Genomic DNA, 27,171 nt, shown 5'->3' with positions numbered 1-27,171 from the left:
TTGATTATTCTTCTTGTTTTCTGAATTTGTCAAAACATGTGATAATCATTAAAAAAAAGTATTGTCATTCACATCATGGTCATTGTTTATTTGATCCCATACTAAGACATGGAAAATTTAATGTTTTCTGGGACTAAGAAGGTCACAAGAAATGGAAGACCAAGGGTTACATCTGTTGGTAATACAGTACTTCCCAATCAGGAACGTTACCAGGAAAGTTTTACCACTGAACGAACAACTTGCGATTTTAGGCCATTAATGACCTTGTTGGTCAGAAAAATATGTTCATGTTTCAATTTGGCATTGCTTGAATAATGACAATCGTTATTGATTGATCCCTCCAAATGAAACAAGAAGGATAATCCAATGAGAGTTTAACAGATTTTCTTCAATGGATACCCAATTATACAATGTATATGTGCATACTCAATGTTTAAAACCATACCAATGTCTTACTCTCATCAAAAGGATTCAGAAAAAAGTATAGTTCGACCAGTCTCTGACATAAAGTTCTTGATCTATAATAGGCAAAAAGGTCAAGGGTCACATTTTGGGGTCCACAATCGTTTACAATAGAAATATGCCCCAATCTTAATCCAACTGGTCTCAAATTGTTGTTCCTTTGGCAAAAATAAATCAAAATGAGAAACGTTGCATTGTTTTGGATGTTTTGTTACATAGGTAATATCACAAAATAGGCCAAGTTCAACAGGGCTAAATGGTTTCGATTTTCTTGTTTTTTTACCAAAGTAACAATTCCCTTTTTCAATTGTTTCTGCAAGCGGGGTAATATGAAACTATTCTTATCAAAATCAGAGCATTTTTGAATCCAATTTTGACATTTGACCTTTCCCCATAACTCAAGAAATGTACCAGTATATATCCATATGACGAAAGAAATACATTGGAATGGTTTTTTAACAATAATTGACCAAATTTGAAATTCCACCCCTGCATAATCGGCCATTTTGAATTTATGCCCTGTTAATCGTTGACCTCCAATGCAAATAACGAGCAAAGAGTACATTTAGATGGTAAGTACTATAATGTTTCTTGATTCATCTCTCTCTCTCTCTCTCTCTCTCTCTCTCTCTCTCTCTCTCTCTCTCTCTCTCTCTCTCTCTCTCTCTCTCTCTCTCTCTCTATTTCCTTTGTGTTTTGGTCACCCGTCTGAGCCCTGTTGACCAATTTGGACGAGAGAGCTAAATTTGGAAATGTGTGTTTTTGGTTCGAGTGCACTACTGTTTCAGTGACCAAAAACACAAGATTTGAGATATCCGGTTTTTGTGTATTTGGTCACTAGACATTAAAACATCATTTTCTTGACTAAAAATTAAAAAAAGATGACAAAATGGGTAAAAAACAGAGTTATTCTCTACCCTACATGTTAATAAAAAGTTAATATCCTTTGATTAAACAGTCGAAACAAAACAGAAAGCCCTATGCGTGTACTATGAATGACGACCCCTTCTTTCGACCTGGAAATCAATGCCATTCTTGGTCATTTATTTTATTATTATTTAGGTAAAAGTACTTGTTTTTTTTTTTTATTTTGTCTTATGGGGGTTAATTCAAAGGGGTCATTTGATAAATTTCACTTACTTTTATTCATTACTTTTTTAGTTAATGAAGTTTTTTGGGTGGTATTTTTTTCTGGAGAACTATGGGATTTGTGTGTTTTTGGTCACTGTGAGCTATTGTAAGCCAAAAATTCCTGTGTTTTTGGTCACTATGAACAAGTTGAAATATCATTTATTACATTTATTTGCTTTTAAATGTCAAAGAGCCTTTTTATTTAGACCATTGTGTATTTCCTTACCTTTTAATTATCATATCTCATCGTTTGCATTAGAAAATCGGTAGATATTATTTTTTCATTTTGGAAAAGTGTGTTTTGGCTTCCACAGGATATCTGGAAGCTTCAGAGAGAACTTTGTTTTTCATTTTTCTACAACAAAAATGTATCTACGATTTCAAAATATTGATTTCCTTTCTATTTTAACTGGTCTATATCATAAAACAATGAAAATTATACTCTTGTAACACTTTTCATTTGGGTCCATTAAAGTTTGGAAACTGCGAGAGAGCAACGTAGAGATAGGTGCGAAAGAAAACGACTGGGAAAAGAAACTAGGCGGCCGCTGGCTGACCATGCCACGCCACACCCACTGTATCCTTGGTCAGTCATTAGCAGGGAGTAAATACGGGCAAATTATGGTTAATTTAATAAAAGTTGTCATTACTTTTAACTGATAAACCGTCGCTACATTAAAAATATAATATTTTGTTTGATTGTAACGTATTTTTGATATTTTTAATTTAGCATAAAAGCTAAAAAAATATATGAAATGAACTGATTCATATTTGTTATTTACGTTTGCTGATACTTTTAACCAATGAAATCGTGATGAATTTAAAGGCGAAAGAATTTGAATTTTGTTGTTTACACTGTCATCACTATCATTGCTATTTACTTTCAAAACTCACTGAAGCAGAATTGCGGAAGAGGTAATTAATTATTGGTCATTTGTGGTTTTAACAATAATTGATTCTCTTTCAATTTGAGAACAAGGATTTATTGTCAATGCAAAGACGGAATTTCTCGTCATACTCATGATGACACATCATTGGCATGATGAATGGCATTGCATTGTCAATCATGTGATGTCATGAATCGGTAAGCTTAAACTGCGTTGACGTTATTAATTACGGTAGAGACAAAATTTACGTGCCCGAAATTTAGCGGGGTTTTTGGCGTTTGGCACCCACTCCCACTGCGTATACGCAGTTTGACGTCGCGCGCGTACCAACAGCTGGTGCAAGCCTGAGGTCGTGAGGTCAGAATCGGATGGGGTCGATATCCATGACACATGAGGCTGATGATGAGCATGGACATACGACATGTACGAAAACAGGAAACACTGTCGAAGTTTGTACATTTTAGCATGACTTTTTGACTTCAAATTGATTTATAATCACTGATGATATGACTACAAAATCAACACTCGACTCGTGCATTAGCTGCTACCAATTCTGTAAGTGTAACTGTCACGGTCATGTATCATGTGTATTGGACTATCATGACTATTGCCTCAAAATTATCATGCAATCACTCAGCTGGTCATGCTGATTGTCATGCATGCATGAATGATTATTTAGAGAATAAACGATAGGAATTTTTATTTTGACTATCCTCTACCGTGTGATAGACGACAGGCAGGTCCAATATAAAAGTACTAGTTAGTGATGCCGGCGCAGCCGGTATCCACTAGTACCACTACGATGAAAATATTGGACCTGCCTGTCGTTTTCCTATCGTTTATTCTCATTCTTAGTCAGTTTAAATACTATTTTAATAATTGTAAACTATTTTTTAAAACAAAAATTAGGTTACCGTCATAAAAACTCCCCTTTTTCTAAAATGAACGAAACTTGTTTACAACTTCACACATCTTTTGTTGCGCGTACAGTACTGCTAGCGTGTGCGAGTATTCAGCAATGCGTCTACTCATACACTGCGATACATACGCAAACCTCTATGAGGGTGTTACCTACGCTCATCGTCATGACGACGTGGGGTCGTCTACAGTCTGATAGACTACACCCAAAATCATGCAATTATCCAATCAGATTAAGTGCTACGTAATAGACCACTCCCACTGACTAAGAATGTGTGTTCTCCTCTAGCTCTGTCATTCATGTCTGAACGCTGGGCGACGGGTGTTCGAATTCGGCACAGTCACATGCATCATGTGCATGGTCATTGGTCACCTGTCATGCTTGTCGTTGCAATTTAATTGCAAACACATGAAACATGGAAATGCATCAATAAATGAAAGTGGAAATTGTTTACTGAATGGTGTAATTTGATAGTGGTCCAAAGTGCTCTGACCAAACACTCCGATCGCCATGCAATCTACGTTTTTAGGCCACTGGGCCGGGACAACGGATAGCATTTTCATAATTTTCGGGATTAAATATTCTTCCAACCTGTTCAACGGAGATGGTATTTTCATTTCATGGTAGGTATACTACTACAAATATACATGTACAATGGTTGAATGGGAATTTTGATTAAATGAATCATCAGCCTGTATGCGATTTCAAAATACAATACTGAACGCTTGACCTTGGAAAATATTAACCAATCACATGTGTGTTGCCATGGTCGGATTCACTTCCGTGACACGCACACGCAAGTGTTCATCACCATGATCACATGGTGTCAGTGTACGCGGACGATCATCACAGTCAGTGTTGTGCAGCTGTGTTTATTCAATCAAAATTCCCTATACGAAATGAACCTTTAATTTTTTTTTATTGTAAAAAGCAGGCACGGAAGGGGTGGAACTAGGGAATTCGTGGAACTAGGGAATTCGTTTGCAAAAGTTATATAATTCATATTTTAATGAACGCGTACTCATTGGGAGAGAAATAAAATGCACGCTGATGTTGATGCGTCCAATGCACGCGCCCCGAAGAAGAAAAAAACCCATGATTTTTACTTCCTAAAAATGTTGGAAAATACTTCATAGAACTAAATAATTATAAATGCATCATTCCGCCCGAAATGCATCAATCCTACTTGACAAGAACGCAAAAATACTCACAAGGTCATATTTTGATTCTTGAAACCCTGTCCATCAAATTGAACCAAAATTAGTAATTACCAGGGGTAGCGCTAGGTCGCTTTTTGGGGTCCCGGACTCACCAAAATAGAGTTCGGACCCCCTGTTTTAAAATTTTCTGCAAGTTCAGGGGTCCCTGCAGACCCCCAGTTTTTTCAATCTAGCGCTATTACAGCCATACTATTTATGCTGCATTTGTGCAACTGGGACTCGCCAAACTCTACTCCGGACCCCCTACTTTTTCTAATTTTCTGCAAGTTCTGGGGTCCCTGCGGACACTGGAGTGTTTAGTTCTAGCGCTACCCCTGGTAATTACACACAGGTTTACTTCAATACTCTACTCTTAATAACCATGTCAGTAACCAAGCAGTTATCCAACTGACACAACAGCATAATGCACTGACATGGAACAGCTTCCTGGACCACATTCACAGCCCAGCCCTGTTTCATGAAAAAAGTGTATGAAAAGCAGAAAGCATTGTGCTTGGTGCCAAATGTTTGGCTGTGAAAGTGGAGGAACTTCCATGACAGTGCATTTTGCTGTTGTGTCAGTTGGACAACTGCTTGGTTACTGACATGTGTTTTGAGTAGAGTATTAAAGTAATCATGTGTGTAATTTTGGTTCATTTTGATTTACACTATTTTAAGATATGACCTTGTGATTCACAAGTTGTAAAAATTATAAGTTTCTTTTTGAGCTCAGTTTATGTTTCATACTTTTCTAACAGCTTTTCTGATTGGCTGCTTTGATATAGGAGTGTATGAAAGTAAGTTTTAGGACCCTTTCAATTGTGAATTTTTCCTATGAAGGGGTCAAAAACATTGCCCAAGGGTATTTTTATATAATACTAGATTTCATGGTTCTCGGGTTGGGTGGTTCTCGTGATAGGACAATCTCTAATTACGTAACAACCGTTACCCATTATAGGCCTACCTGCCCTGACCTTTTAAACTAACTATACGTCTGTCAATGATCAAGACCCAATTTGACACAATAATCAACTTAGTAGTTTTGTAGCTGTGACGCTTACTTGACCGTAATCTGGAAACCCATCGTTCGCCTCTTAACCAAGCCATGTCCTGCTTCCACATATGAGCCCCCCCCCCCATACCCCGGAAATGTTCTGCTGTAATAGGCCTCTGCACGTGTGCCGTATTGAAATATGTGTTGAAAATAGGCCTATTGATCCGATCAGATGCACCTGCACGATTAGCCACACTGTAATGCTTTCCGATGCTCGCACTGCGCCCGTTGGTACTCTGCGCACTACGCGATAGCGCACCGTGTGGACGCGCGCGATGCGCACAGTGAGCACGCGTTAGTGAGCCGCGCGCGCGCGGACAGTGGGACGGACGGACACACGATGATTAGTATTATATTTGTACTTGAAGACATTAACAATGTGTGTGTGTTTGGAGCAGTGGCGGATCTAGAGCAGTCAGAAGGGGAGGGGGAGGTCCAATTTTAGAAGAAAATAATAAAATGTAAAAAATGCCCCCTGAGAAGTAAGAAACATAAATTTGCAAAATGAAAACCTAATTGAAGCGATTAGGTGGACCACTTTAGCACTATTAATGTGTTAAATTTTAGTTTTAAAAGCCGAAAATTTGTGAAATGAGCAGTCCAAGAAGCCTTTCGTGGACGACAAGTTTTCCCTATTATGGTAAGCCTATAAATTGTGTTAAAACATAAATTGGCAAATGTCTTAAATTAGCAGAAGTGAAAGTAGCCATTTGTTTATCCACTATTTGACTTTTTAGAATATCTTTTGTTTTTGACTAGTGGGCTGTTTTAATCATTTGAAAGGACTGAGCTAACCCCTAACCCTGAGAACTGGGTTTTCGGAGTGGGGGTTTCGGTTTGTCTTAATATAGGCTGGGAAGTCAGAAAGCATTATTCAGAAGGCCCGCTAGTTAGAATTTTCTGAGTAGCGGGCCTTCTGAATTTAATAACAGACTTTCTGAATTGTGGACTTTTTGTTGTATTTTATGTAAAAGTCTTGCTACTCAGATTTTTTTACTGCAGCAGGTTTTCTGGCTAGCGGGCAGACCCGCTACTAAGGATACCCACTATTCTGACTAGTGGGCTGTTTTCTTCATTTGAAAGAAATTCAGCTAACCCTAACCCTGAGAACTGGGTTTTCTGAGTGGCAGGTTGTCTGAATAGAGGGTGTGATTCTGCAAAGGGTCTGTTAATCAGAAGACCCGCTACTGATGTTAATCAGAAGACCCGCTACTGAGTAGCGGGCCTTCTGATTAACGGGTTTGAATTTCTGATTAGCGGGTCCTCTGGTTAGGGGTCATTTTAAATGAAAACAAGCCGGGCATTATATCTGATATGATAGGACATCATAAAAAGTATCATTTTACTATAGTCTGTCCACATACATGTAGAAGTACAAAGTAAATATACCTCGGAAACTGGAGGTATGAGAATAATTATTTCAGTGCAATGCTTCTTTGGTGCGGCAACTGCTGCGCGATTTGTGCACCACGCTTTATACGCGTCGCGCTCGCGTATGACGCAAAGCATCGACCCCATCGACCCCCGATGCCACAGATTTGGTTTGTACTTCTAAGTGGACAGACTGTAAGACATGTCATGGACAGTATGTTTAAAATAGAAAGAATTAGTCTAAAATGTTGTCCATGTAGCATCGTGATATTTGCCTTGACTGCTGAACAACGAACCACAACCACAGAAATTTCTGTACTTTCCAATGCAAAAGCTGACTTTTTTGTTGAAGTATGATAGTTGAAGTAACTAAAACACACATTAGATTTGGAATTAAGTCATTTTGAAATTTTGACCCATGTGTCACACTTTTTGTGCCCCAACTTCATGGAGTTAGCCACATACAGTAAGCCAAAAAATTAAGGTACCAGTTATATTCACCCCATGTATATACTAAACAAAGACAGATATATAATAATTGGAACCAGCCACCAATAGCTGCATATTTTAGCTCGAATTTAAGACCTCATTTGTTGAAATTGTTCAAGAAATAGAGACACGACGATCCAAAACCCAAGGAAGATGTCAATTTAAAAGTTGCAGTTTGCTACATTGCATGCCCTATTGATTTGTACACAGAGCGTTCATGAACAGGAAAACTAGCGCCATGCTTCCATTGATTAGTACTAGCGTAACGGGTATGCTTTCATTGATTAGAACACAAAAGTGCAACTTTTGATTTCTTTTCTTCATTAGGTTTTAGGTCACCGTTTCTTTGATCCTCAACCATTGTCAACAAATAAGGTCTTAAATCAGAGCTAAAAAGTACAGGTATTGACTGTTTGTATTAAATTTGACATATTTGTCTTTATTTAGGATATACAGGGTGAACACAACTGGTACCTTAATTTTTGGCTTACTGTATATTCAACAGTCAATTATGAATCTTGTCGACATGTACATAATCTAATCATTTATTCAATTAATGGTTTTTTTTGGGTTTTTTAATTTTAGGAGGGAAGCAGCCATGGAGAACAAGGGGCTCAAGCAGTATTATATACCTTGCCTGATCAGGTGACAGAGGGTGTTTTGCCCTTGAGGCACATGTGAGACAATTCCACAAAATGAGGTAAATTATTTATTTTTATATGAAAGTCTAAAAAATTAGGCCTTCTTATGAGGTTAACAGAGGAAGAGGAAGGAAAGGGCAAAGATAAATACCCAGCTGCAAGTAGTTCTTACCAAAAAACCATTTGGTAATTCTGCTGTATGCGGAAGTCTTAGCTGCGATTGACACACCATGTCCCAGCGAGTCAGGTATGCAACGAAAGGCGAATGAGATCAGTAATGTATTCCACACTCAGATGTGGCCTTCAACAATCACCCTAAAGGCAGAATGTTCTCACAACCATGGACGCAAGCCTGGGTGTCCTGTTTTGTGAATGAGCCAGGCATGGGAAATAATTATATCCATTGGATTTCAAACACAAAGAAAATTGTTGCAGTCCACTCAATGAGCATAGATGTTATTGACAGGACTTCTTGTGACAGCCAACACTATCTTAAGCGCAGAAAACACATCCAATTGTCATCACGCACGTAGACCAGTCCTGTATTCTCTATTTATAAATAGCTATTTATATATCACCATGGGGTACATGGGCAGAGCCATTACACAACATCGTATCACCAAAGAGTATCTAGATAAGCATTCACTCCATACAAATGAATAGGAAAACAAGATATAGGTATTCATGAATTTTCATAAAAATGATATGTATCAAAAATCTGAAGATTGGGGGATCCTGTAACTTACATATGTTATGAGAAACCGATTTGAGACAAAAGTTACCGAAAGCGTTTTAAAATTACCGAGCGCCATTCATTTTATAATGTTTTTTATTCGGTAAAAAACACCAAATTTTGAGCGACTAGTTGCTGAAGTCAACTGCCTTACCATTTAAAAGTACAGGAAGACCACCCACTGTGCTAGAGGTCAACTCTCCAGACATACTGGCACCCTGCCATTAAATGGCAACCTCCATTTCTCTCTATCAAGAATTTATATATTGCTATTTATAAATTGTGAATACAGGACTGTAGACAATTAAGTAACAGAGAACTCTATCATAAGAACAGAAAAACATCTCTGGAATACAGGTCATAAAAATATGCTGATCCATCATCCCTCCATGGTGCACTTAGTGTGAGCGATGCGTCACAGGGGTTGCTAATGTGCTCCTCCTGATATCGAGATTTTATAGTACTTTTGCGTGTAGCATTCTAAATGCAGTTTGTTATACCAGGAAGCATTATTGTACCTGGGGTATTGCACATGGTTTCTAGTAGTACAGGGTAGGGTGCATCATGCCCCCCCCTTTTGTCAACCAGATTTTATGTAGCTAGTCTTAAAATGTGCCAAATGATGAAATAATAAGATTCCCAAAATTTGAATTCATTCCGAGTTCGTCTTATGGGTCCTCCGTGGTCCGAAAGTTTGAACGAATAACCCATATATGAATGTTGCTCTTGTTACTTGAAACTACAAATTAGGTGGTACAATTTTGGCCATAAACTGATGTGTAATCCTTTTGATACAGCCTGTTGTCTCTCTTTACTAGTGGTTGTGAACTTTGATGTCATAAAAGTATTTTTTGTTCCAACTTGTTCTTATTCCACATAATTTGGTTTGCAATTCTTTGTGTTACAGGCCAATGTCCCCTCCAGCTACCAAAGCAAACTCTCAAGCAGACATGGAAGGCGGTCACCTCTTGGGGTCGCTAGCAATAAAGGTCAGGTTAAATCGGAAGCAGACAAGCCACTCAATTCATTAAAATCGGATGAATTTGAAAGGTATGACTTGTTTTTTGAGCAGCGCCCCCCAAATGTTTTGATACATCATTGAACAAACACGCCATAAATGAGCTTAAAATGAACCCACAAATGCAGTGTAGTCTCGTCCCCGCTCTGTATTTGCCACTATCAGAAACAGCATGACATAAACCGACTGATAAGGAGACTGTATAATCTCTGTGACAACATTTTTACGACACCCTTTAATGAATGTCATTAATAACTTAGGGGTACTACACCCCTGGCCAATTTTGTGCCTATTTTTGCATTTTTCTCAAAAATTATAGCGTATGGTGACAGGTAAGATATTTATATTATTGGGGCAAAGACTACAACTACTGCACTGAAAATTCAGCAGCTCAAGGCAAGTAGTTATTGGTTTATTGATCAAATATTGGTTTCCCTCATTTTTGACTGTAACTCCACAACTGTTGTCTGTGCTGAAATAAAATTTCCAGTGCAGTATAGTTGTTCATAGTCCTTGCCCTTTAATATCTTGTCACCAATGCACTATAATTTTGAGAAAATGCAAAAATAGACACAAAATTGGCTAGGGGTGTAGTACCTCTTAAGGGTGCTGTTGAGTGGTCTCACTGGTCTGTATCATGATGTCATTGATTCCTCAAGCAAACGCCTGTTCAGCATGTTCAGTAGCTTTGACATTCGAGTCATGATGTGTATAGCATAATTGGATAAGATGCCAAAAAAGAGAAAATTTGTTTACAGAGAAGATATAAAGATGTGTTTCATGCAATATTATTCATTTGTCTTTCACATGATTATGGCTAGGGTGATGTAGGCCTATGTTGAATTGCACCACAACGTCTTATCAAATATGATAAACTTGTGATGTTACTTGGAGACAATCAGTACATTACACCATGAGACATTTCAAATTACAGTCTTGCATATAAGTAGTAATTAGTTCCAAATACATTCTGAGCAACACATGATTGACATGAATACCACAAATTTTCCTACATGCCTGAACAAAGATGGCTGAAACCTGAATCCTCAGCTATTTATTTCTATGGAAAAAATTGATGTATCAATTTTTATAAACAACAATGATCAAGTCCTTGTCTTCAATTTGGTCATTTTAGGTTTTATTCAGAAATTGAATTGATTTTACTGACTTTCTTTAGGTGTAGGAAGTTTGTCAGAGTTAGCCAGTGTATCGGGTGTTCACAACCAAGAATCAGATGCAGCAACCAATATTCAGGCTGCATACAGTCGATGACACACTTTCAGGCAGAGACTTGATTACCATCTGGCACCACCCTCAAAGATAAGATCCAAGTACAGTCAGAGTACCACAGGTAAGGACTTGGACATCGGCAAAGTCTGAGAAAACATTGTTTTGAAAGTTTTTGAAATCTGTCACTTAAGTATTTGATGATAGCTCCATATTATCAGTAATTCTGTTGAGGAATAAAACTTTCTCTGTTGAGGCATCTGACTAAGACATTCCAGGATAAAGAGCATTATTGTAAAAGTGGAAATTTTTGTGCTATATTTATTTTCACGCTTTTCACGGTCCAAGCTGCTACTGTGAAAATAAATTAACACATGGATATATTCCTTTCATTTATAAGTCAATAGGGAATTTAGAATTGCGAGTTTAAAAACAAGAGAAACAGTTCAAAATTGTCCAAGCGTGGAAGATGCACCCCATGAAACAGCAGTTAAATTATGAATAAAATACTTCCTTCCTTCCTTCCTTCCTTAAAGTGCAAGCTCACATAAGTGAGAATAGACGACCACGTGGTGTGCATGAGCCGGAGCAACAGCATGAAAATGATGGCAAGTGCAAAATATATACAGTTGTGTGAGTAAAAATAGGCTGGTGGTGAGACTACTTCAGTGGACAGTCCCTCAACATGGTCTTGAAGCTGTTGAGAGATTGGTACTCCGCTGGATCCACTGGAAGATTATTCCAGTCCCAGATGGTACGTGGGAAGTAGGAGTTTGCAAACACTGAAGAGTTGGTGTGAGGCTGCATGAATCTAGATGAATGGCCTCTGGTGGATGAAGAGTGAAGGGTGAGGTAGTGATTCCATGGGATGTCAACCAGGTCTAAACGGATCTTGAACATCATGAGAAGGCGACTAACGAGGCGCCGATCCTGGAGAGAAGTCCAATTGAGATGACGGAGCATTGAGGTTACGCCACGTACTTGTTCTCTCGTAGTCTCCCATGACGAAGCGGGCAGAGTTTCGTTGCACCTGTTCAAGTTTCTTGTTGTTACGCTGTGTATGTGTATCCCATGCCGATGCTGCGTACTCCACAGTTGGTCTTATGAAGGTAGTGTAGGCTGCTTCCTTGACTTTCTGGCTGCAGTGGCTGATGTTACGAGACAGGAAGGCCTTGGTTGAGTTCGCCTTTTGGTGATGGTGTCTATGTGAGTGTTGAAACTCAGTTTGGAATCAAGATGGACACCGAGATACTTAGCTTGAGTTCACGATCTCCAGAGTGTGGCCATGGATGGAGTAGGATGCAAGAATGGGCTTACGTTTGTTGGTCACACGTAGCACTTGGCACTTCGAGGCGTTGAAACTCATCAGCCAGTCAGATTCCCAATTCTGGAGAGCGTCAAGGTCCGTTGGAGAGCGACTGAGTCCTCTGGGGATGTGATGTTCCGGCAGATTAGGCTATCGTCAGCAAACAGTCTTGTTGTAGAGGCAGACACACAATCTGGAAGGTTGTTGATGTAAATGACGAAGAGTAGAGGGCCCAAAACACTTCCTTGTGGAACCCCGGATGTCACCTGCGCTTCAGAGCTCTTGTTACCATCAACAGCGACTACTTGGGATCGGTTGGTAAGGAAGTCCCTGATCCAGTTAAGGGTACTGCCATGGACTCCGTAGTGTTCGACTTTCTTCAAGAGGTGACGATGAGAGACCTTGTCAAACGCTTTCTTGTAATCAAGCAGAATCACATCAGTCTGGGCTTTGGTGTCTAATCCTTTGGCCAGGTCATTCAATGTGATGATCAGTTGAGTCTCACAGGATCTACGCTGGCGAAATCCATGTTGTGCATCGGACAAGACTTCACAGGCACTGAGATGGCGAATTACAGCGCAGTGTACGATGTGTTCACAAAGCTTGCACAAGACTGATGTGAGGGAGATCGGCCTATAGTTGGCTGCATCGGAACGACTAGCCTTCTTGAAGATTGGGACGATCTGAGCTTTCTTCCACTGGGATGGAACCTTGCCTTGATTGATGGATGCTTGAAAGAGAAGAGTCACAGCGGGAGATATTTCTTCTGCTGTTTCTTTTAGAAGCTTTGTTGGAATGCCATCAGGTCCAGATGCGGAAAAGGGCTTCAGTTTTCTAAGCAGCTTGATGACACCATTCCTGTCTACAGTAATGCAGTCCATGGAGGGATGTTGACTGTGTCCGAGATCAGGTACCGCAGAGCCATCATCAGTAGAGAAGACAGAGGTGAACTGGCGGTTGAGAATATTAGCCTTGGTCTTGGGATCAGAATGCAGGAAACCTCCTTCCTTCAGGGGAGCAACACCCATCTGATCACGCCTCTTTGACTTGATGACTGGACTGACCTTTAGAATGTTGCTGAAACACATCGTTTACCCTTTATTTGTATGTACTCTCTTTTACAGATCCATGTTTCTACAGTGAATGAGGGATTGGATTCTCCATAGACTAGTCTATACAGCAGCAGGGGTGAGGCTGGTGATTCTGAGGGGAGACCTTGAGTGAAGGGCCAATCAGTGAGGAAGGCAGCAATGTGGAAAATGTAAACTACATACCCAAGGTTAGTTTTCTCCAACCAGCATTTCAAAGGAATGTATTAGTAGATGTATAGGCTAGATTGTAAATGACATGCCTGTTTAGAACACATTCAACACAATGCTTTTTCATTGTTAGTAACGCATTTGTTGAATTTTTTATATTTGGAAACATTTGGTTAAAACTGCTTTGGTAAACTAAAATGTACATCTTATAGTTAATTGCTGTAAATCTTTGACGAAAGCACGTACTCCTGCGATGTTGACATGTTACCTAGCCCTACATTACTAGTACGCGTGACCTCCAAAGTGGGAGTGTCCGTCGTCCCCGGAATTAGTCTGACTAAACTTCTTTGATAGATGCAACGACCGGCCGTGACAAGAGTTATGTATGTAATCACTTCGATGTCGAATAAAAAAAATACAACACTACATGTCTTGTATAAACCTGTATGACTAAGGGATGCACCATTAGATATCAAGGTGGGGGGGCTTGGAAATGTGATGATGGGAGCCATATGTGGGGATGGATCCGAGTATGGTTTTGGTGAGATATCCTCACATGAACCTATTTATATTTTGAAGAAAATAATCCTTTGAAAAAATTCATGAAAAAAAACATGCTAAAACTCACCATTTGAACCAGAAGCGTAGTAACCAGCGGGGCAGAGTGCTCCTTAAAAGAGTGCCCGCATAACAAAAATGAAAAGAAATCGGGAAGGCATAGGAAAAGAAAGGGGGCAAGGAGCCTGTTTCCCACCAAAATTACCCCGATCATGCACCAAAATGAATGTAAAATACCAAGTTTTTGTGCGGGTGCGCATTGTCTCAATAAAACGTTTTGGGCCTGACAGTCTCGCTAAAGTCTCGCTAAAAAAAACCCGGTATGTACATATCCCAAACCTTTATTTTTTACCTCTGACCACGAAAGCTGACTTGAACTGATATGAACTCATTATAACATAAAAAGAACGTTTTTCGTGCTACGCAAAATTTAGGTGGTACAAAATGTAAAACTATATTTGCTTTATCGAGGTGCTAAAAAATTGCTTTACCGAGGTAGGCCCAGGGCTGTCAACTCTCACGCTTTGGCCGTGAGTCTCACGCATTGGGTCACTTTCTCACGGTCTCACGCCAAGGTAGTATAATCTCACGCCTTGGTAGTACAATTCACATAAAAAGCTGGAAAATGAGTAAAATCTCACATCATCCAAATAATTTGTTGTCCCTACCCCCCCCCTCTTTTCAGATTCTCGAGGGCCGTGGCTCAAATAATCACAGGTCAAAATGAAAATTGTTGTCGGAAAATCCCGGTATGCCTCTGTCTCACGCCAAGCAATTCCAAAAAGTTGACAGCCCTGGGTAGGCCTACTAAAAAAATTGTCACAACCCAGCCCCCCCAACCTTGATATCAAATGGTGCATCCCTAATGCATTGAAAAAAGTAAAATTCTAGACTGACACAAGTCTCTCTTCGTTTTTGAAAAGATTTAATGTGAAATGTTTGGAAAACTGCCACATAAAACTTGACTATTTGAATTAAGCCCGCTAAGAATAACATATGTTTTCTAAACACCTTGAAATAAAATATATAGTATGAAGGAATCCAAGAACAACTTTCTTGCCCTGTTTGTATGAACACACTGTGGCCCGGCACTGTGGTATGAACATAATAAATCAACTTTAATAGATACTTATCGTCTCGGACAGAGACTAGCTGCCTGCATGTTTTTTGATAATCTATGATCCATGGATGCATGCATGCAGGGACCGGCTTCAAAATAAATAATATCAAGTTGGCAAGTGAATATTTTTTGGTGATTGTTTTGTATTGAACCATGATCTTTCTGACATCATTCAGAGAACACCTCAAAGAAATATGAAATGTCCCACATATATATTTACTTCTAAAGTCGAAGCTGCAACACAGCAAGATAGCCTGAATTACATTTCAATTTGCCGGCCAAAAATATGATATTTTTGAACTTTTTCTTGACCACTTTCATGGAAACGAAAAATTACAACAAACCTCGGTAAAACTGACGATTTACAAGGAATTTCAATTCTCAAAAGAAAACGGTTTTCAGGCTATCTTGCACACAAAATAGTTCTTGTCTCAAAAATCAAAAAGAAGAATGCGTTTTATCTGTACTTTTTAGAATAAAGCTTCGGGACTTTTGGTCTCTAATTTCATACCACGACAAAAGAAGTACAGTACATACATCTGACACAAAGCATACATCCTTTTGGCCTGATATGGAAACGTAATTAGAAGGTAGCAATTGTATTCTAACAATAAGATCGGGTCAAATAGCTTACAAAAGGCTCCTCCGATTTACAGTGATCTACAATCAATCGGCAAGCTGCGAGTTATTGATTTGTAATCAATCACGTATTGCACTCCCAACCCGTAACAAAAGGGTTTAGCCCAGGGTGGAAATCTCATCTCCTCCCAGTCGTCATAGGCGAATTATAAGTATGAATTGAAACCCTCTAGAAGTTACGAAGTATACCGTACATTGTGCTATTTATAAACCAGAAAGATTCCTAACACAGGTCCAATGCGAAAAAACGGTTGTGTGCAGAAGTACACTCTCGCCAAAGGTTTACAGCAAAATACTATAGTCGGTGATCATATGGAGACAAATAAATGAACAAACACATGAATTCTATATGATGTGGGTAGAGGGTGGGTGGGGTGAGTTCAAGGAGAAGTATTATTTTTCATTATTAACTTTCTTTAATCATAGCACCATAAATTCTCACCTTACCAGGTACAATTTTCCCTGACTAACTAACATTTTGCAATAAAATGATTTCGTACAATTTCAACTTGATAAGATGCCAACATCACCAAGTTTTAAGAGTGATAAATATTGACCTGTCTCTTCACATGACCTCTTTTTTCCCATATTTAGTTCAAGCACATGGTCCCAGGTGAGATCAGTCTTCGTCATCAGCGACCCCAAGGTTCGGTTACCTCCGTAGAGGGACTCAACAATGCCAGAAACAACAAAGCTGCCAGTATATTAGGAGCAAGAAACCTGCCATCATGGGATAGGTCCTTAAATGATGGCTAAGCGTGATCAACATCTACACTAAGAAATACCAGGAGGCTAATAAGGGACAGCAAGGTGAGTGATAAGTCACATGGCATGTCCCCTCCCATTCAATACTTATCCCCATTACTGGATCAGTCCCCCAGAGAGTGCACACCAGTAAATACAAGTCTCCTACACCCTGGGAGCAAAAAATCAGTGTTTCAAATGAGGAAACGTGCAATACAACTAAATTAAATACATTAGAAAAGGCTTAAAACCCAACTATTAGGCCCTGATTCATATTTAATCCTCATTTAGGCCTGGGAAATAGATTGTCTGTGAAAAATGAGCAGGATCTGACTTTTTATTACAATTTGGCTAAACTTTCAAAAAAGCTATTCGTGAGGTGGTGTATACTGTATGGGCTACAGGGTGATCTAGTCAGCATTTTTCTGGAAACAAATGCTGGACTCCGTATATAATTTCTACAATAGATGACTTCATCTGACCTTCGACTTGCAGAAAGGGTAAGTTTTGAAGAACTGAGTCGCTCTGGAGTCAAGAAAATGATGTTTTCCTGGACCCTGTTTGTACAGAAAGTCAATGGGAGCTATTTACTGGTGTGCCCCCTGTACAATTTTGACCTTTTGACCTCGGTCACAATGTTTTCCTTCGAGTTTTAAATTGTTATCGATAAAATCCTTCAAAGCAAAGCTACAAATGACTGTGTAACATATCAATTAGGTGATTTCTAGCTTGTTTAGCTAACTACCTGCAGAATTTTGACTATTGAAGGAGTATAAAGGTAAGAGTTGTGTACAAATAGGGCCTAAATCAGTGAAATGGATACTCGGATCACTCAGATCACTGACATAGCATTGTAAGACGATGCATGATCATGCATCGCGAGACTTCCAAATTTGGCACTGCTGTCGTGCTCTATCATATAATTGCAAAAGCTGAAGAAAAGCATTCCCACCATGGTTCGAGCATGTATTTAGAAGGCTGTGATTGGCTGATTGGAACCTGCATTGGACACAATGTTGGTAAGCTTAAAAATTACAGTGACCATTTTTGGTCAGCCTTTAACATGTTTTAGGCAAGCTAATTTTCATCACTGTACCCAGGCTCTACTCCCAGGGCTTATGTTATATAGTTACTAGCCATGTACAGTGGTGTAGCATGAGATATCCTATTTGATACCTATGGGGGAGGGAGTGAGGGAGCATCACCAGGCCCTAGGGGGCACCCAAGCACTTTTTCTGCCATTTTCCTCAGGGATTTTCAAAATCAATTGACAGGGGACATGATGCTCTATCCCCCCCCCCCCACACCCCTGCAACCCCCCCCCCCCCACCCCACCCCTATGATGCTACACCACTGGCCATGTATTTTCTCCTCATTTGCTTATGCAATTTGCTTATCTTCATGTTTGCTTGCTCTTATTTAGGGAAATTGAAATGGGAAATCATGAAATTAGTTAATTTTGTCATTGCTATCAGCAGTAGATAGCAAAATATTCTAAAAATAGTACCATGTCAATTAGCTGATTTGCATAGTAAAAGCCCCTTCAAACAGAAACACCAAGCTATTCGTGAGGTGGTGTATGCTGTATGGGCTATAGGGTGATCTAGTCAGCATTTTCTGGAAAAAAATGCTGGACTCCGTATATAATTTCTACAATAGATGACTTCATCTGACCTTCGACTTGCAGAAAGGGTAAGTTTTGAAGAACTGAGTCGCTCTGGAGTCAAGAAAATGACATTTTCCTGGACCCTGTTTGTACAGAAAGTCAATGGGAGCTATTTACTGGTGTGCACCCCAGAGCCTGTCCCACTCCATATAAGATTTTGTCCCTGGAAACTTGTACTTGTGATATAACCTTTGATGCAGTTTAATAAATTATAAATCCTAAAATCACTTCATAAGGGAGTATCCATTCCATGCTTAAAACACTGCAAAAGTATAATTTTGTCATATGGGCTAGTTTTAGCAACCACTATTATTATTATGTAAGCACCGCCATCTTACTTTGTTGCCATATAGGGCACAAAACTTGCCCCAATTGTTAGCCCCATGGAAAATTGAGAGATAAAACCTGTTGTGAGGCACCACCCAAATATACTACCCTGATGCTGATGATTTAGTCAAGGTGTTGTTAGTTTTACATCATTGTACATTGTATGGTTATCTGTGGCAATTTGGTCCACTTTCATGTGACAAATGCTATGAAATTTTTTATGATGAGTGATTGTTGAAACAGATAACAACAGTATTGAAACAATTTGTGCATTTTGCAGTATACCATGGAAAACTTCCAGTGACAGCATCTGGACTCGGTTTCAGAGGTCAAAGCCCCACTGGGTACTCGTATGATGAAGACTTTGGACAGAATGCGTCCAGCACCACTAGTCAGTACCAGTCATCGAGCGCCACTGAAGGCAGCAGTCCGGTGAGGGAATTGTTGGCTGGGACAGCCGGTCTCTTGGAGGGCCTACAGAGAGCATATCATATGAAAATGATTTTACAGGGAGTGCAAGGACTAGGAGTGCCTCTATGAAATCTGATGTGAAGGTACGTTTTTATATACTGTAAAACACTTTAATTTCGCGGCAACTTAATTTCGCGAATCATCAATAAGCCACATTTTCGCTGCAATTTAACTAAAAGTTAATATTAACTTTTTATTTGCGAACTTTGATAAACACGTTTTGCAATGGGCGCGGCCATCTTGATATATGTTGAGTCATTTTAGGCGATACTGATCCAGTTCTGATGAGGGTGGGTTAAGGAACGCCAACAGGAAGGAATGGGCGTTGAGAGACCTCAGTCGAGGCTTGCTACAACTCAGACAGAAAATAGAGATTTAGATTAATGTTACTTGAGCAACATCAAAGCCGTAATATATGATCTTACGATATGAAATTGGTTCATTTGTTTCCAAATCTGATTTTGTGGCATTTTGTAATGTTTACACATGTTCCAACTTACGAGCGTACACCTAAATGGAAGCAGCCAAATTTGTTGTGTTTTTCAGGTCAACAGAGTAGTTTTGACATATCATAATTCATGCTCTAACCCTAACCGCCTAAGGGCTTTTTGGCGACGGGAAGGGAAAGAAGGAAAGAATAAAGAGAGAAAAGAAGGAAAGAAGTTGTTTGGGTGGGATTCGAACCCGAGACCCCTCGCATGCCAAGCACTCGGTCGGCGACACTTTGCCACAGGTCTTGGGCAGCAGCCAGCTGAAACCGTGCCTATATATCACTTAGGGCGATTGCGTCATCACACCATGTGGGATGCATGCACGAACAGCACATATATCAAGTAGTATTTTGTAGCATTCAGGAGCGTTAGGGTTAAGGAAGCCTATACTGAGTTTCGATAGTGGTAACCTAACCCTAACCGCCTAAGGGCTTTTTGGCGACGGGAAGGAAAGAATAAAGAGAGAAAAGAAGGAAAGAAGTTGTTTGCTCTGGGTGGGATTCGAACCCGAGACCCCTCGCATGCCAAGCACTCGGTCGGCGACACTTTGCCATGGGTCTTGGGCTTCGCTGGCCAGCGAAACCGTGCCTATATATCACTTAGGGCGATTGCGTCATCACACCACGTGGGATGCATGCACGAACAGCGCATATATCAAGTAGTATTGTGTAGCATTCAGGAGCGTTAGGGTTAAGTAGCCAAAATAACCAGTGGGGTTTATTTCACTTTACCTTGGTATTTTGGACAGTAACCTTTCCTGACAGTTATTATTACCAATGTCCTTTTGGTATTTTGAGTAAAGAATAACAAAATAAAAATTTGATGGACATTGTACATTACAGTTTTAATAATTTAATCTGAATAAATTAAAACAGTAACATTAAAAGATGAGAAATTTGCATGCAAACAACAGTTAATCTTGTAGTCCCTCATCTCTACATTGTACATAGGATTAGCCAGAAATTACTCCAGTATGTTTTTACAAGAACAAGAAGTCTGTGCCAGTCAATTTTTGAGGAAGTTGAATTTTGGAAACTGGCCAATCAGCTCATACTTGAGCACTTGCCAAGTGGGCTAGAAATGCCAAGGAGAAGTACCTCAATGGCTGTAAGAAAAAAACAGAACGACCAACTTCTTTGGGTCAAATTGGCATACTTTTACTGTTCTATGAATTAGTGCGGTAGTTAGTATAGAACTGCCCATTTTGAAGTCAAAGAACATTTTTTGGAGTCATAGGGTTTACTTAGATTTTTAAGGCCTTTTTGGTAGGATGCCAGCAATAAGGCTATTTTCAGGGTCTGTGGTGTAAAACATGGCCCTGCCACATTTTGAGATGATTTTTTTAAGTTCAGGAAGGGATGAACATTTTCTTTCTCGGTTTATATTTTGCAATAATTTTTCATAGGAAGTGAAAGAAAAGACAATTTTGTCAGTTTTAAAGTGAATCAATTGCTTTTTTTCTTGATTTTGACATGGTGGACAAAATTCCGTCCCGCCACATTCCGTCCCGCCACAATGACATGATTTTTAAAAATTAATGAGCGTACTATAAAGAGGGGGTTGAATTTTATAATTCCTTCCATAACAAAAGAAGGATCTAGTTGAAGTTAATACCAATGTTAGAAACAAATGTTTTATCCCAGTACTTTTGATAAAAATTCAACAAATGTACTGTGTTCACAAATACATGAAGTTTATCATTCCGTCCCGCCACATCGATGAATTTGTGTTACCGTGGCAACATGTTGATTCTTTGGACTATTTTTCTTGCGTGTGAATGTAGTCTGTAACTTACTTGTTTATATTAAGAACATGAATAATCCATAAAATAAACAGTCACAGAGCTACAATTTAAAAGGTCTATCAAAATTCTGTCCCGCCCAATTATCATTAGGGAGCACGGTGGCCTAGCGGAACGGGCACTGACTCATAATCGAAAGGTTGCGGGTTTGAGCCCCGGCAACGCCATCGTGTTGTGTCCTTGAGTAAGGCACTTTATCTCGATTACTCCTCTCCACCCAGGTGTTTAAATGGGTACCGGCATTCTTAAATGCTGGGAAGGTAACAGACTCGCTGTAGAGGAGGTGTAGCGACCCCCCTATAGCAACATTACATGGAGGAGTCTGGCCCAATCGCCAATGAAAGAGAGATGGGCACTCCGATCACTGTTTATACAGGATCGTCTCCTTTACCTTTACTTTACCTATCATTTGTTTCTGCATGTTAAGTATTATCCTCATTATAGGGGTTAACTTGATAAAAAAAATCAACATCAAATTTGTTTTTTCTCAAGGTTCCACCCGTTTCCAATATTGTACGCAATGTGCCCCAAACCCAAACATATTATTCACCCGGAGCATTGTACCTGAAGATGGCAGCTGAGCTGAACCTACTGGAATCTTTGGAGGTATCCGTGAGGCAGCTGACGGACATGGAGAGGACCAGGGCTGTCTCGTTAGCACAACAAGAAAGCATGTCTCTGGCACGCATCCTGCAGAGGGAACTGCAGCTGCTGTCTTTAAGGTTAGTGATGTGTACAAATTTATTCAGCTTAAAATCGGATTGAAACTAAATAACAATATAACAATGGTAAAAAAAAATCATAAAGGCTTTGTGCTCCAGGAGCACTCAAACTGTAGTGCTCCAGGATCACTCTAACTTAAATATTCTGTGCGCATGGTGCTCCTGGAGCACCATAACTAAGTGCTCCAGGAGCACTGTGGGTTGACGAAGTTATGTACTGGATCAGTTGGAGATAACTTGTATTAATGAACCTTATCAATAAAAGTTGACCTACCTCCCCTTTTAAAAATTCCTTTAAAAAAGGAATAGGGCGCCCAATGGGAGCTTTGACGTGATGTGCTAAAATTGGGGGGGGGGCACTCCCACTTTGGAGATGACGCGTATGTAGGGAGGCCCCGCTTTTCACCATCGCTGTCAACCAAAGACCCCATTACCAGCACGTGCTCTGTCGCACAAAGACCAGGCTATTAAGACCTCCTTTTTCACCATCGCTGGCACCAAAAGACCCCATTACCAGCACATACTCTGTCGCCCAAACACCCCATAGTTTTCCTTTAGATCTGTCACCCAAAGACCTAGACCCTAATATTTCCATCTGAACAGCAACGAGTCGTGTATCAATGATTTTTGAGGCTTCTTTTGGAGTTGGCTCTCACCCAAAGACCCCATTAAAATATTCTCAACCAATTCCCCCCTAATTTAGATCCAAACGGTCCCTCTCTCACCCAATGACCCCATATTTTGTACACTAATTTTGCTCTCACAGAATGCCAAAAATCACGCTCTCAGGCTTGCAATGACCATATATTTTTTTATATTTTGCTATCACCGGATGCCCCTTACTGGCCAGCCCTACACCTATATCCATTTCATATTGAAGTTCCACCCCGGGGCTGAAATGTAACCGTTTGGATACAGTTTTTTTTCTTTAAATTTTAAAAACAATCATGTAACATTAGCATAGTAAGCAAGAAAGATTAGGAAAAGTAAAGAATTTTTATTGCAGTGAGAAAAGATGTGAACTCGTACTGCATGGGACGAAAGAGGGTTGGTTTCAAATAAAAAGGAATAAAGATCTTACCATTTCAGGTACTATCTTTAGGGAAATCATGTTGTGGGGGTTGTTGGAGCAGAATTATTTTATTTAAAATATAGGTTTGTTAAGGATTGTTTTCTAAGTGGACATAGTATGATAATTATAAGCTATTATAACTGTCGGTTGTAATACCTGACAATATTGCATTCCTGGTTATTGATTTAACGGAAAGTCGCCGCGGATATCAGGTTTTAAGAGCATTTGAACTTGTTTAACATGCTTTAAAAGCGACACAAAAGTCATGGTGTATTGGGTGTTTTATTAACCCAATAATTTTGTATTTCAAACAAAACTGACAAGCCTATACAGGATTTTAATGATTTTGGTATTAGGTAACTGTTTTAAATAACACGCGTCGCTCTTCACCTGGATTATAGGTCTACTTGGGAGGGCGAGCTAGCGCAGCGGTAGTTCCCTCGCTTTGCACCACTGAGGTCCCGGGTTCAAGCCCCGGCGCGGCCCAAGGACTCATGTGCACTTGGTTTATCCCGATTCCATGCTCGCTCTCGCAGGTTTTCTCCGGGATCTCCGGTTTCCTCCTGTATCTCAAAAATCGGTGATTAGTTGTTTGGTTATCAAAAACTTCCTTCACCCAATGGAATTTGGGGAGCTGCGCAGATAATTAGTGGATGTTACAATCTAAATGCGGATAGGTGTGCGCCGTTTGGCAGCAACTGGCCTAGTTGATGCGACGTGATTGTGATGATTCACCATTGCAGCGAAATTACAGCGCTTTGAATCCTCTAAGATCTGGAGATCTTTTTTTTTTTTTACTCTCGATCGTAATAGCGCCATCTCTCTATCAGGTTCTAAGAGGCGGTAAACTGGGTCAAAGGTCTAGGTTTATTTGGTGTTTTTATCAGTCCATTAATTTTGTATTTCAAACAAAGCTAATTATGCACAAGATTTCATCCCATGCATATTTGTAAACAATAATAAAAACAAATCCAAGCAAATTGTGATTTTATTTCTAAGCTGGGCATGCTGCTGCGTTGCCATAGTCCTCAGAACCGTCGGCATTCTCTTGTGTGCTTTCTCTCTTGCCACGGCCATTCCACCATTAGTCCACATTCTGATGTTATCAATCCAGCATGTTTTCATTCGACCTGGCCTGGCTCTTCCTTCTACTTCTCCTTCTATCGTTAACTGAACAATGCTATCTGGACGCCGCTTCCAATGACCATACAGGGATATCTTTCTTTTCTTCAGCTGACTGAGCAGACCTTGTTTCTCTGTGATGCCCACTTTCTGACGGATCCATGCATTGGTTTTCCTATCTTTCCAACTGACCTGAAGCATTCTGCGCCATACCCACAGCTCAAACGACTCTACTTGATATCACGTTGTTTTAGGGTCCAACTTTCTGCACCATACAGGGCTATACTCCAGACAAGGGATCTCACCAGTTGTTTCTTCAGCTTCAGGCTGATCGCTTTAGCCTTCCATAATCCTATTAATTGGCTGGTGGCATCTCTGGCAATTGCTAGTCGAGCATTGATCTCCGGTGTAGAGTCTCCATCACACCCTACCATTGAGCCAAGGTATTTGAACCTTTCAACCTGCTTGATTGGCTTTCCATCCTTTGCTACCATGGGTCATAACATGGGTTTTGGCTGCGTTAATATGGAGACCAAAGGTGTGACTGCACCTCTCCAACTCGACTGCTTGCTTCTCAAGTTCTGCCTTGCGAAGTAAATCTAGCAAGAGTGAAATTAGACGCTTTTCACAAAGTCATGCCAATAAAGTGCCCCAGCCGTAGCTGGCGCCCTAAAAAAAGCCACCCATTTACAATACATATCTCTTATTTCATATTATCACCTTTCTCACCAGGCTCGCCAAGAGATGCCAACAAGCAACTCCAGGAGGTCAAGCAATGTGCTGCTGTTATGGCCAACAAGGCAGAGAGGGTGCTAGTGGAGGTACACAAAGAAATAGGCGGAATCTAACACGGAGACAGCACAGCGGTTACTGGAGTCTCAGGCTGAGGCTGCCGGGGTGACAACAGAGGCTGCCAGGGTGACAACAGGCTGCTAGACAGTTAGCTGAGGTAAGGTATCACTCGGCATGCTAGGAGCCAAAATGATCTCATTTTCTATACAAAGTTCATTAACCGCCATTCAATAAGTATAGCTCAAAAGTTGACCTCAAGTTGTGGAATATGAGTTTTTGTACCCAATCATGCCAATACACTCAAAGGTCATTCTATGCATGTAGATGTTTATTGGTCAGATGATTATGTTTGAGATCATAGTGTGTAGACCATTTTCCCAGACGTCGCCGGTCAATCAATATTGGGTCCAGCGTTCCAGCCATACCACACTGGCGCATGTGATCACTGTTGCACTGTGCATAGTGGAAGCGCAAGATACACATTGAGTTGTCATGCCATAAAAGTAAACAAGCGTGACAAATATGCAACAGATGGATTTTCAAATAGCATGCAGTTTGGATATTTTGAGCTCAATTAATCCTTTTATTTTCACAATAGGCTCGAGTAGCAGCTGGTCAACAACCAGCACCAATCCCAATTGCAATCTTTGACGCCGGCAAGATGGCTACAGATACGGCTTCAGCAGCGGCATCTGCAGCAGCCAGTTGCAGCAGGAATGTAACAGCAAAGACAGCATCAACTGGAGATGTTACAGGAGATGAGGAACACAGCATTGCTGCAGCCTATAGGAGCATCTACCAGGTGAGTCACATACCCCAACCCCATAGGCTGCTCTAATATATGACAAAACAGCGTAACTTAAAAATTCGAGGTTTTGCGTTTAATGTATTTCTGGGTATATCGGAGGTGCTCTTTTGGTTGCCAACAGTCTCTGCTAACAAATTCATACCGTTTCAAAGGTAGATTGATGTATTTTGGCCTAATTTTGCCATTTTGAACAATTTAATGTGCCAAAACAAGTTACGGGCTGCACTCGGAGAATATTTGTGCAACAACTGTATGTATGAGTTATGTGACTCTGCCATATCATAGAGTATTAAAATGTATACAGAATAACATATAAATTTCAAATCCACCAAAAGTAAGTAGATATAATAATGCTGTTCTGCCAAATTTGAAAAAAAATAGCACGCACAGTTGGATTTATTTGGCAAAATAATGTAACTTTACTAAATCACTTGTATCTAGATGGTGGTTATACTATAGCTTCATATCAATAACTTGCATTTAAGAAATGTCTTGAGTTATGTTGTTTTGCCATATGGGCAATTCCACGTTACTCGCGTTACATTTTTGATAAAATCAGCACATTCAATGTCATATAAATACAATTGAACAAGGAGTTGGTTTATTCATCTTCTCTCCACGTGTACTTACTGACCCAATGTATCAAATCACATAAACTTTAATTTTGTAAATAACTAGATGAAACATTATTAGCAAAAAATGTGATTGTGACTCGCGTTACAAAAAATTACACCTTCAAAATTAGGCTTTTACTTGTTCAATATTTCTCCTCAAACAAACAGCTGCAGACAAAAGTTTATACCACTAAGTAATTACCTCATATCTCAGCTGTATTACAGAAACAAACACCGAGTATATTTGAGATTGGTATTTTTAAAATGGCCAACTTGAGCTAAATTGGTGCGTGACTCGCGTTCACGTGACTCGCGTTCAAGCTCACTATTTTGATTACATGGTCCCACTTTGAAAGCTTTAAACACGCTCAATTTCATTTCCATTGTGGTCAGTTTTACTTTAGCACTATAAAAATACTGTAATTCAGCATTAAAAAGGACCCTCTCCTGGGGTGGGTTGGTGGTGTGGTGGGTTGGTGGTAATGGGGGCTAATGATGGAAATTTAAAAAAAACCTGGCAATTTGAAT

The 27,171-nt window shown here is 39.9% G+C and overlaps 1 protein-coding gene across 4 annotated transcripts; it reads left to right on the top strand.

The window, feature by feature from the left end:
• Positions 1 to 2,626: 2,626 nt before the first annotated feature.
• On the top strand, positions 2,627 to 26,007 carry LOC140137363 (uncharacterized). 4 transcript variants are annotated; one of them, XM_072159002.1, is made up of 9 exons: positions 2,627 to 3,035; positions 9,794 to 9,936; positions 11,082 to 11,255; positions 13,562 to 13,716; positions 16,608 to 16,823; positions 19,031 to 19,304; positions 22,006 to 22,235; positions 25,162 to 25,378; positions 25,820 to 26,007. In XM_072159002.1, exons 6-8 carry the CDS (start codon positions 19,287 to 19,289, stop codon positions 25,328 to 25,330), a joined length of 417 nt encoding a protein of 138 aa, XP_072015103.1. In that variant the 5' UTR covers positions 2,627 to 3,035; positions 9,794 to 9,936; positions 11,082 to 11,255; positions 13,562 to 13,716; positions 16,608 to 16,823; positions 19,031 to 19,286; the 3' UTR covers positions 25,331 to 25,378; positions 25,820 to 26,007. The 4 variants fall into 4 exon arrangements, 3 of the variants coding, with proteins under 3 accessions (XP_072015103.1, XP_072015104.1, XP_072015102.1); XM_072159003.1 differs by lacking the exon at positions 2,627 to 3,035 and adding an exon at positions 3,929 to 4,022; XM_072159001.1 differs by lacking the exon at positions 2,627 to 3,035 and adding an exon at positions 8,115 to 8,212.
• The last annotated feature ends 1,164 nt before the right edge of the window (positions 26,008 to 27,171 follow it).

The sequence above is a fragment of the Amphiura filiformis genome, chromosome 17 (assembly GCF_039555335.1).
Source record: "Amphiura filiformis chromosome 17, Afil_fr2py, whole genome shotgun sequence".
NCBI classification, from domain to species: Eukaryota; Metazoa; Echinodermata; class Ophiuroidea; order Amphilepidida; family Amphiuridae; genus Amphiura; species Amphiura filiformis.
The sequence above is the reverse complement of the archived record's forward strand: the minus strand, read 5'-3'. Positions and strand labels throughout refer to the sequence as shown.

Bases quoted from the DNA above. Each gene is read 5' to 3' on its own strand.
- LOC140137363 (XM_072159002.1), top strand. The intron at 22,236-25,161 runs GTTAGTGATGTG...CTTTCTCACCAG, and splicing joins CTGCAGCTGCTGTCTTTAAG to GCTCGCCAAGAGATGCCAAC.